At 36.9% G+C, this 17,560-nt stretch overlaps 1 protein-coding gene across 1 annotated transcript in view; it reads right to left on the reverse strand.

Annotated features, from left to right (window-relative positions):
* Positions 1-17,560, reverse strand: part of LOC113227393 (laccase-4-like) — a 95,460-nt gene that overhangs the window by 22,650 nt on the left and 55,250 nt on the right. The window contains exon 3 of the mRNA XM_026460287.1: positions 695-1,341. Within this exon, the coding sequence (XP_026316072.1) occupies positions 695-1,341 (647 nt within the window). The remainder of the gene's footprint in view (positions 1-694; positions 1,342-17,560) is intronic.

Raw genomic sequence — 17,560 nt, forward strand, 5'->3', positions numbered from 1 at the left:
CAAGAAACTCTAAGGGTTGCTCTTTGTAAACATACATTTGAATATATTTATCATTTACAATATTTATTTCAAATATCTTAGATCGAGAATACCTGGATAAGTTAAATGGGTCACTACTACGGATTTTTGTCATCCATGTAAGTTGAGCTGCTGTATAATAATATAACCTTTAGAATAAACTTGTTTGCCTTAAGAGCAAACTTGTTTGTCCATATCTTGACATATTGCTATCTAGAATAACCGTTACGAATAGCTTTCATCCTTATGCAATGACGTCGTAGAATGAATACTTCCTATGTGATTTCTGGGTATTTTTTGAGGAAGAAGATAAACGTGCGGTGTAAAATATAATAAAAACAATGTTGGCATTTCTATTAGTTAATTTTTTATTATACTAAGTAACGGGATGAACTAGTCTTGCGCCTGGTGGCAAGCGACACGGCTGTCCATAACAGTTGCTGTGCCGCTCAGAGCTTTATATCGCAAAGATTTTAGGAGCACTGCCACTGCACCCGTCACTTTGAGACATAAGTTCTTAAGTCTTATGTGCCTATAATTTCTTCAGCACCCTTACCCTTTAAAATCGAAACGCATTAATTAATTCTTTATATTTGTTCGATCTTTATATCAAATCTTTTTCAGATACTATATTATTGTATATTATTATATATTATTGTATATTACATGTTCTTACCTCTATACTAGGTCCAGGCATCTTCCTGTTAATAACATTTAATGGCCTGTTCATGCCATCAGCTGGAATACAATCCTTTCTAGAACAATCACTTTCATTGTAAGGACAATTATAACACGCCTTGCTCATAGTCTGATACCACTCTATACTGAAATGATAGTAGCATATCATTCGTTCTTCTCCTTCTTTACATTCTCGTAGACATGGGTGCGCACCATTTGTTAGTTCTCCTTTGTATTCATCATGCTGTGATTTCTTCTGTACTTTCCCTGTGACCTTCCTTGGTATTATCTTTAACTCATTGTTATTTAATTGTTGAATTGCATCGTCTAAATATTCTACTGCATGACTTAATATACCTTCATCAATTTTCTCATGTACTATAACATTGGTGTTATTTTTAACAGTCATTATAACTGTAGATGCACTTTCAGGTCTCGTTCCGTTCTTACTGACGATTTTGACGTCATCGACCGTGACGTTATCAAGCCTCGAGTTTTCGTTTTGTTTTGTTTCGTTTTTAATTGGGGCTGGTACTGGTAATACTGAATGAGCATCTGAAATTTTTATATATTCTTTTGGTGGACTACTTTTTTCAAATTCTGAGTTTATTTCTGCTGTTTGAGAGTTTAATCCGGTCGGCATACCTGAAAAAAAGAGATACACATAAGTTGTAATGTAACAGGCTTTTTTAAATTGAGTGAAATCTATGCAACTACTCTTGAAGTCCGTCAACGAAAAGACGGGACCATTCGAAACTGTTAAATGGCACGTTCGAAATTGTCAAATCGCGTTGTAATTTTTAGTTTAAGCCCCGATCGAAACCCAAATCTGTAAGTCATCCATAGTGAGAAAATTTCCGTAACTACGGATTTTGTTCTTCAAGAGTAGGGTCTCTAACCAAAATACTAAACCTAACATTTCTCTGTTGGAATATAACATTTGTACCTTAAGATAATCTAGCCTCAGTACAGAGTACTAAAAAAACCGACCTCAAAAGTCATTCATCCTCTAGTTTACCACCTTTAGAGGTCGAATATTTTCTTCAAATTTAAATGGAATCATTTCTGAGGTACCCTTTTTCCAACAAAAAAAGAATCATCAAAACCGGAGTCATCGCGTAACATACATACAAAAAAACATACAGTCGAATTGAGAACGTTCTCCTTTCCTTGAAGTCGGTTAACAATGACAGTAATTATTAATACCAAAATCGAACACTTAGAAAAAATTTCTTCGATCCGGCTGGATTGGAACCTACGTCGTCTAGTAAACCATGCCAGAGGCTATGCCAGCTAAGCCACGGAACGAACCAGCGGACCTAACGAATTTTTCTATGTGCTCGTTGTCGGATCTTTTGTATCTGGTTTTTAACGCCTTTTTTAGCCGTAGCGTCATCTATGAGAAATCTATGAAAGGATTTTGTCACCGAGGTCCTGGCTAGAGATATCGCCAATGACTGTAATTAAGTTTTTTCTAAGTATTCGTGTTAATAATTATAACAAACTAGTGGAGTAATTTCACAAAAAATAAATGAATCTCATGGTGGTCAAACGTCTTGACATTCAACAAAACACTTAAAATGACTGTAGTTAATGATGTTTACTGCCCACTTTGTTAAGTAAGTTGTCTACCTACGTAATTTTATAATTTTTTCTACACATTATATCATAAAGGAATTCACGGATGTAAGCCGATGCTCCAATGAGCAAAAAGTGGAGTGTCCTTTTTTTGTAAATGCGTGTAATAAAATTACTTCTATTCAAATGTTTATTTTACCTCATACCCATGTATCTCTGTCTAATGATCATCGTAGATCTAAATGGGTAAATAGGGCCTTTTAGCTCGTGCAAAATTGATCACAAAACTCATACTCTTATCGTGGAATTTTGAATGTACCGGTAAAAAAGTTTCGATACCAGTAACCGAAAAAAATTACATCGTAAATTAAATCGTAACCGCATGCTTTTTGCGATCAATTTAACACAGAGTGAATGACCATAAAGTTTATCTCTTACCTGTTGGGCAGTTAATATAACAAATCGCTGCCCTTATACAATACTCCAGATTTTGAACTAAGCTTACAGTAACACGATCAAAGCATGGGAAACTTGAGATAAAGAACCCATCTTCAAAATTTTTCTTTTTACCCTAAGAAGTTGGGTGCTTTTTGCTTGCTCTGGTTGTCGGTGCATAGATACTTAGTTTAAAATGGTAGTATTCTGCGATACGCGTTATTGTATGAAGGCAGCGATATGTTCTTATTTATTACAAGTACAAAAATATTCAATAGATAAAATGCATGGCTTTCTAAAATAGTCATCTATCTCAAAAACATCTAATTCACCAGGATCACAGATAAAAAAAAAAGGACGCATATCTAAAAAATAAAAAGTCGGAATGACGATGTCCACTAACTGGAACGGGACTAAGTGACAAAATGTTTTTTTGAGACATCATAAAAACCATATCCTAGTTTTAGAATACTGAAATTGTTTAATGATATTTTAGCTATACATCGTTAGAGTGAGTTCCGATAAGTCAAACACGTTAACTAATTGTAACTGTTTTTGAAAGACAATATCGTGCTCTATTTTTTTCTATTTAAAACGGTTATTTGAGCACTTGTCACTTAGCCACACTTTAGTTAGTGAACAGCAGCATACTGGTCAAATGTTATCACGAGATTATTTTAAGGTAGCAGCAGCCCTCTCCCGTTCGCTTCAAGATTTAATTATTCAAAATTCAAAGTAGGCCGTATCGTTTGAAGAGCACATTTTTGAAACAAACACCTTCAAAGCCTATTAATGTTTCGTCATGAAACGAATAAACTCGAGATGATGTATAAAAGCTTAACTTGCGTTCGCAGAAAACGTCCCCGACAAGGTTATAACTCAGTTCAAAGGAGCTTTGTGTTAATTTGCTGTAATGGGATTGCACGGTTCTCAATTAGGAAGGCCCACGTTTCTGTCTTATAGAGCAATGATTTCTATATCGAACCTCAGGGCTCGACTCCAACAAAAAAGCTTTTATTGGATTCGCTGCTTTTCCAAAACAGTGACAAAATACAAAATAGCTCACTTTCTGACTTTTATTACACAACCATATTCAGAATGTGTTCAATTTGATTGCGAATTAAAAACCGAGCTTTCCATTGGTTAACCTAATAATATGAATAGTGCCAGACTTAAGTTAGTTAGTTCAGAACCAAGCGCTGGTAAAAATCCAATCGGATCGAAGGAAATTTTCTTTGTGCTTGTTCGAGCTTTGTGTCAATAATAATAACAAACTAAAGTACTAGCACGCTATGATGGCCGTTTTGACGTTTGCCCGCTCATCAAGTTTCGTATTAGTTAATAACATCGAGTATATAACCAGTAATACAGACGAAATGTCATTTAATTTGATTGAAAACTATTCTGCCATATCATTACTGTGACAACTGCGCTCCGATTGGCTAGCCCGAGTTCGAAACAATTGACGGGTGTCGTCAACTGTTTCACTTCAAATCAACCAGTTAACTTGAGCTTTGCTATAATGGAAGAAAATTGCAAAATTACATATTTAATATTTAATTGCCGATGAAATGTGATTCCGTTTGTTTTGTAATTAGATGTTTTGCTGTTTTTCCCTCACCACCGAATAGAACAGCACGGCATTGTTAGAGATATTATTTTTATTAGTCTATATTTCGGTGCAAACGAGAGTTGATATTTATAAGAGCTGTATTGCTAATGTGTTACCAGGAATATATGGCCCTTATTTCGTCTCTATTTCTGGTTATATACTCGATTCATAACTACATTGAAGGAGCTAATTGCTGTATATTGTGTCAAAATAGTGAGGCAGTAAAATTTATGGAATGTATAATTTTACATCACAACTCGGCATTTGTATTTCTAAATTAAAAAAATGAAATCTAATCCGATCGTTACTTCTGGGATCTTTCTGGGATCGCTGGCCAGCACAACTTCTACCTCCTCCGGCAAACTCGCATCAAAGCTCAATGCAAAACAAAGCAGTTTCGAATTGACGACATACTTAGTGAACATTTTTATTTTCGTTTTATTAAAACTTTTTAATCATCTACCCCTTGCAATACTATTGTAAAAATCTAGAAACTTATAGCTGCGACTCGCATATTTTCGATAATGAATTGAGATTTGATCTAACTATTGTAATCTGTCAAAAGTGGAGGATTTTCACAAAAAATGAACATTAGGGGAAAGTCTATTAATTTGAACCATTTTTTTTTCAAACGCGTTTTAAATATATATTTTTCAGATTTTTTACAAGCGTCTATGAAATGAAACAATAATTATCCGACTTTGTATTTATGAAGCATTAATTGACATAAATAATTATTAACTTAGAATAATAACGCATAGAAACCTAGCTCGCACACGCAAGTGAGGCAAATTGTAGGGCACCTACACCTACACCTGTGGGCCTACACGAGCGGGCGAGCTGTCAGTGCTTAAGGTCAAGTTGCACCGCGAACAGCTCAAACATTTTTGCTAAAAATGACGAAATGTGCGGTAAATGGGTGTAAAAATAGATCAGACAAAGATAAAATAGACACTAACATCACATTCCACAAGGAAGTAACGCGTTTCAACTTGTATTTTTATGTAAATATTCACTAAGACAGAAAATTAATTACGTTGCAATAAGATAGGAAAATGTTGCGAAGTAACGGGTTTTTTTTCCTCATTTTGCTATTCTGTTTCAAAATATTATAAATATTGTATATTACGTAATTTTTTGAGAATATTCAATATCGCGACGGTTGCATAATTTCTACAAATGTACACCGCCTCGACAACATTGTAGGGAATTTACGTTACTTATTTTTACGGTACATATTTAATATTTGCCTTCATTAGTTTCATGTCAAAAATCATTATTCTTACTCATCATACAGTCATTAAAAAAATTGTCTTGCACAGACGCAAATGTTCTTAAATAAACTTATTTCAGGGAACTAACACTGACTAAAAAAGTCATCGTCAGTTCTTCAAATTCGTGTATAAATAACTTTCAGGTTCATGTTCTTTATTTTTATCGTGTACTTTTCATGTGCTTATGCACAGATAATATCAGGCTATTTTTGTAGTCAAATTCGATAGTCGCACTTAAACTCGCTTTTAGGTTTTTGTTCATATATGAATTAAATAAAAATTGGGTAGTATTTATTAAGGTGCCTACAGATTTGCTCGACATTGTCGAAAACGGTACCCAACTTGTCATTATTCGAAAAATCGTGCCCGCCATCTTGAATTTGAAATTAGTGCCATATTTTTAATGAGCACCCCCAAATACCTCGAAAACGACACCTAAATTGCTATTATTTGAAAAGTCATGTCCGCCATCTTGGATTTAGAAATAAGTGCTATATTCGTAATGAGCACCCCCAAATACCTCAAAAACGATACCCAACTTGCCATTATTTGAAAAGTCGTGTCTGCCATCTTGGATTTAGAAATAAATGCCATATTCGTAATGAGCACCTCGAATACCTCAAAAACAATTCCCATATTGCATTTATTTGAAAAGACGTGTCCGTCATCTTGGATTTAGAAATGAGAAAAGTCGTGTCCGCCTTCGTGTATTCAGATATAAATGTCATTTCCAAATTTTACATAATACCAACATTACCAAAAATAAACTTTTGAAAATTCTTGTCTTTTGACATTGTCGATCGACAAAATCGAGCATATCTGTAGGCACTTGATCGACATTGTCGATCGACAGTAACGATCGACAAAATCGAGCAAATCTGTAGGCACTTTTAACTTAAGAGGGAGCATGCCAGAAAAGTTTTGACGTTGGCTCCGCCCAAATTTGTGAAACAAATATATGCAAATATAAGTTCGCGTGACAAGCGACAGGAGATGTAGAATTTTGCGCATTAAAAGTACCAAATTCGTTTTAGCGGAATAACTCTAAAACTAAAGGAATTAAAAAAAAATCCGTAGTGACAGGTCTCGATCATGCATAAATATAATTAATTATCTAATTTTTGTTCTAATAACCTGTAGCACTTCGAGGATGAATCGAAAAAATGTGAAAATTAGAGGGCATTTCGTGATTTTTATCTATCGAGGAAACTTTATTGTTTTATGTTTCTGATTAGTGTCTATGCTTGAATATATCGTGTAGTTACTCATACAATATTTTATTTTTAACTTTAAAGTGGGTATAACCCTCTAAAATCAAATCGAAGATTAGAAATTTTTCCTCTGCTCCCTCTTAATGATGAGTTAAGCAAGATACAATTTCCCCACTTGTGACGACATGGCGCCGACGTGCGTAAATGGAAGTTGCTTACATGAATAGCCTACATGAATTTGATTTTTGCCTCACTTGCGACAGTTCATTTGATATAAAACTATCATTCTATCTAAAAACGTAACATCTAAAAAAATCAACAAAATGTGAGATCCCAGGTTTGTTCCAATGTACCCGACTTTGAACTTCAAATAGGCTTTGTGGTAAAACAAATTAAAAATTACAAAGAAACATAATATAACATACATAATAATTAGTCTAGGTAACAAACCTACTAATAAAAAAAATAAGCTCTTCACACAAGACAATTGTAAACGCAAATGTCAGGGTTTTGAGTATATGGTCTTGATTTCGATTATGGAACCGCGCGCACTGTGTCCAATCAACTTTGGACCTCTTAATCATGGTAATTTCTTTTGCATTTAGCACATTCATTGTCCCAGACCATTTGAACATCCATATATTTCACACTCTTGGTCCATTTTAACCAACAGTATGATTATATTATAAAAAAAATGTAATAAAATATCTAGCGTATAAATGCTGGCAATCGTTTCATGTAATGTTGATTGTAGATAAATCACACTGTTATGCTGTACATTACAAAGATTGTATGCTTATCTTTAAGTTAACTACACTATTATCAAGTATCTGTGGAATTTATACTAAAAATAACAAAAAAAAATTTTTCGAAACTAAACACAGACGTTCAATATCACAACAAAAACAACACGGCCAATATTTAATGAAGTTGACGCATATCGCTGGGTTATGCCAATAAAAGAATTACAAAAAGACTTTTTGAGATATGAGGGTAGCCAAATATTGTTGCTGGTCCAATATCCCATACTTTCCCCCATCATGGTAGTAAAACTTCAAGGTGTTAAATAAAATAAAGTAGTGCCAGACTTATTCTCTGAATGCTTTAAATAGAGCCTTTTCAAGGCGAGAGGGAATAGACATTATTTAAGTGTGCATGCTTCATCGTCGACCACATCGTCGTTTGTTTAGCAGCCATTTTAATCTGTTATATAAAATATTAGTGAGCATTTGACCCCCAATGTTCACTAATATTTTATTTAAAAAAATAAGATGGCAGCTAAAAAATTTTACAGCAATTCTTACTAACTATGGATTGTAATGATGTTAAAAAAACAATATAAAAACGAATCATTCTTCTTATATGACTAGTAATTGTAATTGACACATTCGAATAATCAATCATTTTCAAATGTTAAAGTGATTACACGAAATAAAGATTCTATTTGATTTGGTTTGAATAAATGTCTATAATTTACTTATTATAGCCAAACTAATAGTTATTAGCAATAGTGCTCCATGTGAAAGAGTTCTTCACGGGAAGTACTGCCACTTTACATATTTCTATCGCCAAGCAGTAATGTGAGCATTACCGCGTTCCGGTTTTGATGGGTAAGGGTGCTGGTGAAATCACAGGCACATGGGACTTGTCAATATCTCAGGGTGACGGGCGTATTGGCAGTGCTCCTCAAATCTTTGCGATTCAAAGTCACTCGTGTCGCTTCCTTATGTTCATTACAAACATTGACTTTAATCAAGTTAGCCTATCGAGTTACTTGATGGAATCGATCACAATATGAATAAATTCATTAGTTCAAATGGTTGTTGCAATTACTAGAATTATGGCTGCAATCATTATGCTCGATAGGCTCAGAAAATGTTATAAGGAAACAAGTTATATGATCACCTTAAACAATGTCTTTTTTATAGAGTTCTTAGGCTTTCGCGATTGTTTACACTATTTTTCGGATCTAAATAGCGTAACTATATTTGCTTTTCAACTTATGTCTCAGGGTGACAGGCGCATTGGCAGTCCTCTCAGAACTCTGCGACTCCTATGGCACTGCAACTACTTGTGAAAGAGTTCGTCCAGGGAAGTACTGCCACAATGTACGCATGATATATTCTTTATTGTACATAAAATTACAGTTAAAATACAATACAGTAACTTAAGTATAAAGATAGATAGATAGAAGAAGATAGATAGATAGAAAGATAGATAGATAGAAGTATATAGATAGATAATATGCAAAAGGTGGCCTTATTGTTATGTAGCAATTTCTTCCAGGCAACCTTAGGACAGAAACTTGGGATATGCAAAAGGGGTTTTTCTACCGCCTATTACTAATAAATAACCTATTTCTGCCGCCAAGCAGTAATGTGAGCAGTACTGCGTCTCGGTTTTGAAGGGTAAGGGTGCTGGTGAAATTAAGTGCACATGAGACTTGTCAACTTACGTCAGACCTTTGTGATGCAAAGCTCTGAGTGACACTGCAACTATTATGGACAGGCGTGACATTTACCACCAGCCGCACGACTTGTTCGTCCCGTCACTTATGTCCACTTACACTAAACTTAAGTCGTCGTCTTAAACCAAAGCTTAAATTGATAAGTCACTTGCAAGTATTGGTTTAAAACATACTTTCCCAAAGTGCCCCTAACCAGCCGGCGCTGAGTCCTAAGGGTAGGGGCCTCGGAAGCAATTGGGGGGCGTTGAAGCTGTCCAGAGCGTGCTACCACGTTTGAAAAAAAACCTGTATTATCTATATAAATTACATTACATATGTATAGTTTTTTCTTATGATTTTTTGTGTTAAGTTAATAGGAAAAATGCGAAATGCGTTTGCCACCCTTAGAGGTGGAATATTTTCTTCAAATTTAAATGGGACCACATCTGAGGTACCCTCTTTCCAACAAACAAAGAATCATCAAAATCGGTTCACAGAGTAATCCGCGTGACACACATACAAAAAAAAAAAAACAAAAACATACCTACACTCGAATTGCTAACCTCCTCCTTTTTTTTTGAAGTCGGTAAAAAAATATCTATCATTTACTTATTATAACCAAACAGGTTAATTGTTCAAATCGACAGTTAAAAACGTTTGACGAACAACATTGTTAATTACCGTGTTAATTAAGTTTTAGTTGTTAATTGTTCGGAAATCTATGGTCAATTAAAAGCTGGTTGGGGAACTAGTTTGTAATTACCGTCACGTGTGATAATTTAACGGTAACGGTTAATTGTTTTCACACGATAAGCTAATATAATATATATACACGGTGCTAACGAATTCGGTACGGATATTTTTAAGGCAAATTACTTACCTCATTACGTCTATGAACTAAGATAATCACACTAAACCTATGTTATTATCGAGAAATTTTCGAAAACTAATTAAATACTAAATATTATTATTTTTGCACGATTTAACCGTGACTGGGTACAAAATTTTCTTTTTCTATTTTTATAAAAACACCCAATTATTAACTGCGTTGTATTTAGTGATTAAAACCTTCTATAATTGTTTTGAAATCTTTTAACTGGTCATTTCCCTCCTAAAACGAAAAATAATTATATATTACTAATAAGTATCACTTCATGTCTTTCTTTCCAAATGCATATAGTGACTACGTTTGGACATTATGTATAGTTACAAATTTGTTTTTGTACGGGAAATGACATACATAAGCAGTCTGCGTACCAAGCTTGGGCAGAAGCGGTCGAATCTAACTTTTGTCGCCCATCTTTGCCATCTCTGCTGAGGCCGGATGGCTCGCTGGCTCATACTGCGGAAGAGAAGGCGAATCTCTTTGCCTCACCCTTTGCAGAGAGTTCGCGTCTGGATGCCGCAGGGACCCTACCACCTACTTTACCTCAGGCTGTCTGCACTATGGCGCCAGTTCGCATACGCCAAAAAGAGGTACTTTAGAACTCTGCGAAATCTAGACGTGAATAAAGCTAGCGGGCCAGATGGAATTCCAGCAATAGTCCTGCGTAACTGTGCGCCTGAGTTGTCTCCTGTTCTCACACGCCTGTACTGCCTCTCACTTGAGACTGGTTTAGTTACCAGGTCGTGGAAGCTTGCAAACGTACAACCTGTGCCAAAAAAGAGAAGTAGAGCTGACCCTGTCAACTATAGACCTATCTCAGTCACTTCCATACTCTGCAAGACTATGGAACGTGTACTCAATAACCGTCCCCTAACATGCCTGGAAGACAACGACCTCCTCAGTGATCGCCAGTACGGATTCCGACTAGGGCGATCTACTGGGGATCTTTTTGTGTATGCTTGTCACATATGGAGCGGGGCTATAGAAAAGCAAGGCAAAGCACTTGCAGTATCTTTGGACATTTCTAAAGCCATTAAAAGGGTCTGGCACGCAAGCCTTTTAAGTAAGCTTCCCTCTTATGGGCTTCCCATTGACCTTTGCAATTGCATCTCGGATTTCTTGAGCGAACGTTCGTTTCGAGCGGTCTTAGAAGGCTACTCTTCCGAACATATGGCGATAGATTGCATATACATACACTTAAGACCGGAGTTCCTCAGGGTTCCGTACTGTCTGCAACTCTCTTTCTGCTGCATATCAATGATATGTTAATTCCAGGTACCTTTGCGTATGTTGATGACAGCACAGTTGTAGATAGGTACTTGACCAATGCAAGGGTCAATGGAGAGGAAATTCAGTCTTGTCGAGAGTCCATGGTTAGCCGTTTAGATTTGACACTCCAGGCAGTCTCCGATTGGGGCAATGCCAATCGTGTCAAATTTAACGGTACCAAAACGCAGGCGTGTCTATTTTCCACAAAACGGTGTCCCTTTGAGCTGACTCCGACTTTTCGTGATATATCCATACCGATAGCCGATTGTCTCCAGCGACTGGGAATGGACCTGTCATCCAATTTGAACTTCGGCAGGTACATTGAATCCATCTCCAAAAATACAGCAAGGAAGCTTGGGATGCTTTCCAGGGTGAGGCGTTACTTTACACCGAGACAGTTGCTTCAGCTGTACCAAGCACAAGTCCGATCGTGCATGGAGTACTGCTGCCACCTCCGGGATGGCTCTGTTACATGTCAACTGGCCACTTTGGATTCAATTGACAACCGTGCCAAGAGGCTTATAGGTGACTCGGAATTAGTGGAGGCGAAGCTGCAGAGCCTTGAACACCGCCGTAAAGTTGCCTGCTTCTCGGTATTTTACAGGTTATATCACGGAGAGTGTGCGATGGAATTACACGATTTAATTCCACCTTCCCCTTTCCATCACTGTGGGACTAGGCATAGGCTTGGGTTCCACCCCGATGTTGTGGATATTCCGAAGATTTGCACGAAGCGTTACGCGTCCACATTTATATGGCGAACGGCTATGGAGTGGAATTCCCTGCCTGCAGACTTGTTCCCTGAATGTTATTACTTGGACCTTTTCAAGGTGAGAGTGAATAGACATTATTTAGGTGTGCATGCTCCATAGTCGACCTCATCATCACTTTCCATTAGGGGTCAAATGCGCACCTATATTTTATAGATAAAAAAAAATGAAAATTAAATTTATTTTTTGATAATATTTTAAATTAATCTTTCTTGAAATTATATGTACCTAATTTGTTAGCCCCTTATATGCATATTATATTATTATATACCGACTTAGAAGTATTGGACTAATGACTAAACGCGAATTACTTTAGAGATTCTCTTTATATATTATTTTATATTGTATTACTACCCTGGGTGTTCAATGTATTCTCAGAAAATAGTTGAGATCAAAATTTATTTTTCAATGTACTGTTACCCCATAGGTAACCTCAACACACTCGTTTTAAACGATTTTTCCTCTGACCGAAAAACGTTGTTTGGTTGCCCGCCTCCATTTCTCTATAGTCAGAAAGGCTTTCCACGAAGATTTTTTTAAGGTTGAGAATTTCTGGGAAACCCAAGTGCCGCAACGTACTCGTATTAGCCTAGCCATATAAAAGAACGCCGCTGCTAGCATCTTGGGCACCTTGCTGAGAGGACACAATTTTATTCATATAATTTAATAAAAATATTTTTTTATTAAGAAATAATTCTTACGATTTCACGATTGTTAATAATGAAATAATATTTTATGTGAAATTAAATAAACAAATTATTTGTTCGAAAGTATTTGTTAAACTGGTCTATTTGAAGTGAAACAATAGACGACCCCCGTCAATTGTTTCGAATTCGGGCTGGCCAATCAATCGGCACACAGTTGTCACCTTAATCATATGGCAGAATAGTTTTCGAATAAATTAAAGACATTTCGTCTCTATTTCTGGTTACATACTCGATGGGTTATAGCAATTTACAATCAGGGCTCCAGAGTGTCTTTGTTGATAAGTTTAAAGAAGTTATCATTCTTACACTAACGTCATGGTACATTAATATTTCAACGGCAGCAAAGACTAACCGGCAATTTGCATTTTATCAGCTAAAATTTCACTTCACCTCAGCTAATTCAGTCTGTTACATGTAACAGACCTAGTCAGTCACAATTTTAAACAAGAAGGCAATATAAAAAGCTAATATTTGAAGGATATTTAGAATATAAATAGTCTCAAGTTTTTACTTTCAAAACGCTCTATTGTAAAATCGTGATTTTACAAATAAACGGTTGTTTATTCTTTTCTGCTGTCGATTTATGTTATAAAGAACAGTAATGTTGTTATGAAAAATAGTGACAGATATAATAACATAGAAAGTATGGAAAGAAGGCTGTTTTGGAAATTTGTTTTCATAAAGTTACAAATTCGTTTAAGGGGCAATGTATATCTGTCCTTCTGTAATAAGATTTCGGTTGATATTCAAAATTTGCCTTTCACGAGTTTTAAAACTTCAGTGAAACTATATTTAAACTGAAGGTTATATTTTATACAGTTTCTGTATACTTGGATGACAAAAATCAGTCGTGATCCCTTTGGTTCTTGCAGTTTTTTCAAAGTTTTCTAACGTACACACTCATAGCCCCGCACTAGGGAAACCCTCTTTCAAAAGAAAAACAACTTACATCCAAACTCATGAGAAAAATATATGTAAGCCATACAAATATTTCTCCCGGTCCGGGAATCGAATCCAGGACCTCTACGTGGTAGACCAGCATGACAACCGTTCCGCCACGGATTCAGTTTAGGTTGTCTCGATCTATGTCGATGATCCATGACGTTTAAAATAAATATGTAAATGATAAATTTTCTTAATTAAATCTGAAGTTGCAAAACCACTGAGGCAGACAGATCCGTGCAATGAGGACGGCTTCACAAAGGTGGTGAAGGCGAAAAGGAAGCCCACCAGCCGTAACCTGTGTGGCACAGCACCGACAGGACCAAACTTCCTGCTGCGTCCGGCCATACCGACGACGCTGCTCTACCTGTTACGACCGCGTTACTACACGAAGTCTGAGAAGATAGTGGAGTACATCAGACATAAAGCCAAATACGGCCTGAGTGTCGAGCGGCTGGAGTCCCGCCACAACGTAAATTTTAAATCTATCGACCTTCATGAAGGAAGAGTTTTGGCCGAAGGACGGCGATGCCGCGGCCCGTTACCTGACACCAGATTGCACAACACGTCACCGACAAGTGCAATTCGTGTAGATTAGTTAGACATAGTGTTTTATTATATTGTAATACATTATATGGGTCATGTGGCCTGAACTAAATAAATAAATAAATGAATGTGTGCAAATGTCTATTGCAAAAAACAAACCCTAGAGTTTTTTGCTTATCCTTCTCAGGGGACTCTGCTTTACGAATGAGCAGTAGAGTTTAATCAATACGATGATTTCAAGTGTAGTTTGTTTACCTGTGAAATAAAGATTATTTGACTTCAACTTTGACTTTAGTTCTAACACACTTAATATAGTACTATAGCTACTAGTATTTGTAAGTTGTTTCTATCTATTTTTTTACGTACATTTGTTTTTTGCCAAACAAACCAACGCTACGGGCCCTTTACAAGTCCAGTCAACCGTGACCATGGGATCTGTGAAGGGCCGGAAATGTTGGTTTGTTTGAAATAAATACGGGAATTTAGATCCGAAAAAATAGTGTTATTTGCAAATGTTGATTGAAAATACTTTTACTAGAAGATTTTCTTTGGTTGCACCCACGTTACATCTCCAAATGTTATATCCTATATCAACATAAAACATTACAAATGGGGATCAATCCGGTTTAATAGGTATTTGCAAGTGCATTATCCCGGTTAGGTTACACCAGTCTTGGTCACAGGCCAGTTTGATAGCCGTGAGGAGGACGATAGGGCGGTGTGGCCTGTTTTGTCGGGAGGAGGGGGAGTGGGAGGACGTAGTTCTTCCTTAGGTGCTGGGTGGGTTCCGGTGCGCTGAGTCGATCCCAGATCCTTCCCACTACAGCACCCGAGAAGACCACTTCGGGGTTTTAGCAAGTAGAAGCCGACATAACCTGTTGGTATCCTAGGATGATTTCCGCTCGAAAAAAAAGCCTTGGTCACGGGTCAGGTTGCACCGGGCCGAGATCACGGATTGACTCAAATATAGTATATAAGACACATGCGAAATCGATTTAGGTACATTTATCTCCGTTTGGTAATGTTATTATAATGCAACGCAAAAATTTAAAAACGTAAACGTAGCTTGACGCCTGGAGGTAAGTGACACGCTTGCCAATAGCAGTTGCAGTACCAATCAAGAGCTTTAAATCGCTGTTAAAAAGTTGACAACTCCAATGTGCCTGTATTTTTTTTTCACCAACACTTTTAAAGTAATGCCCACATTACTGCTTCCCGGCAAAAATTTATGAGGTCCCCGGGCAAACTCTTTCACAAGAAGCACTACTGCTAATAAAAATTATCGACGTCCTGAATGCCACAACGGTTTGTTCTGTTCTTTTCTAAATTGGTGAAGTGATTTACTTTGCTTTGGTACTCTTAGTACAGGGAATTAATTAATGGGATGTTAGGTCTCCAAGTCAATTAATTGTCTTGAAGCCACTGGTATTTGTAATTCCGTTAAGACTCTACTGAGGCTATATTGCAATTACCATAGTATTTGATATTTAGCAGATTATCTAGTTCGAATAGCAGTTGAGCCTCAATACAGTGTCACAGGAATGACATTTATTGAATCACTAACAGTCGACGGTGCCTTACTAAAGCTACCATGGAAATTATTATGCATTTCTTACTTTCTATCTTCTTTAATCAGCAGTTTAGTCTTTTTTATAATATTAAGTGACGGGACGAACAAGTCGTTCTATAAAGCCTTGGTCACGAGTCAGGTTGTACCGGGTCGTGATGACAAATTAACTCATGTGTATGACAATAGACAATCCAAAATACCTGCGAAATCGATTTAGGCGGAGATAAATATCTCCGTTTGTAATGTTTTAGTAATGCAACGCAAAAATTTAAAAACGCAACCGTAGTTTAAGTTTTTTTTTATTTTTATTTTATTAATCGCAAAAAAAAATATTATAGTTTTACAATAAGAACATTGAAACCCGATCTTCCGTTCAGGGTATATGCGGGTTAATGTGCATGTGCGTTTTATGAATGGCATCTTTGGGATGCCGAAGCACGCTTTTTAAAGGAGGCTAGTACCCAGCAGTGGCATATTAGTGGATACAGTGACTTACGTAAGGACAAATCTAGTAAAAAATCGTCGTTACGGTACGCATGCGCAATGACGTTCGGTCGTGACAAGAATGCAAGGCCAGTATATGGTGCTTGCTTATTTTAAACGTGTCACGATCGAGCGTAATTGCGCGCGCTTATTTCAGCAGCGTGTTTTCGCTAGATTGGATTATGTCTCAAGGTCAAATGCCGGTTCTTCGAAATTTCTCGAACATTCTTGGAGAATGTTCGAGACATTTCGATGAAACAGCATTTAAACGTAATCAAGGGAAATCTCAGGTAGGAATCAGTGCGAAAACAATTTCCCAGATAGCTCGAGTGTCGTTAGCTGCCGCGTGCAATTGATAGTCGAACTTGCCTCGCTATTCAATCGCACTATCGTATTGCAGAGACGAATTTAGTGTAAGGGTCCACATATGGACGATGTATTGACAAGACATTTTGCCGCATATATAAACCGTTATAAACGCCAATTACAATTAATTACATTGACACTGTAAGAATTCATAGAATAATCCCTACGAAAGACTGAATTATTAATAATAACAATAGTTTGCCCATATAGGTATAGACCCACTACTAGGCACAGGTCTCCTCTGACTACGAGAAGGCTTGGTCTGTAGTTCCCACGCTGCTTGGCGTAATTCAAATTGGGCACACACATCATTGCTTTGCAGATGTGTACCTCACGATGTTTTCATTTACCTAATTATGAAAAAGTAAGAGGTGCAAGCCCACATTCGAACCCACGACCGCTCAGCTTGTGAGGCAGTTGGTCAAACCATTAGGCTACCAAGACAGTATACGGCACGGTACGGCCTTAATAATTATAAAACACAATATAAAAATGCTTCATTTCAAAAGTTTTTTTATAATACTAAGACCTTTGCCCGGCAGTGGCACGTAATATATTGATCAAATACTAAGTGACGGGGCGAACAAATCGTGTGCCTGGTAGTAAGCGACACGCCTGTCCCAAACAATTCCTGTGCCACTCAGAGTTTTAAATCACAAAGATCTGAGGGGCACTGCCACAGCACCCGACACCCTGAGACATAAGTTGACAAGTCCCATAATTTTGCCAGCACCCTTACCCTTCGAAACCGGAACGCAGTAATGCTTAC

Source organism: Hyposmocoma kahamanoa, unplaced genomic scaffold (assembly GCF_003589595.1).
Source record: "Hyposmocoma kahamanoa isolate Upper Pololo Valley unplaced genomic scaffold, ASM358959v1 210, whole genome shotgun sequence".
NCBI lineage: Eukaryota > Metazoa > Arthropoda > Insecta > Lepidoptera > Cosmopterigidae > Hyposmocoma > Hyposmocoma kahamanoa.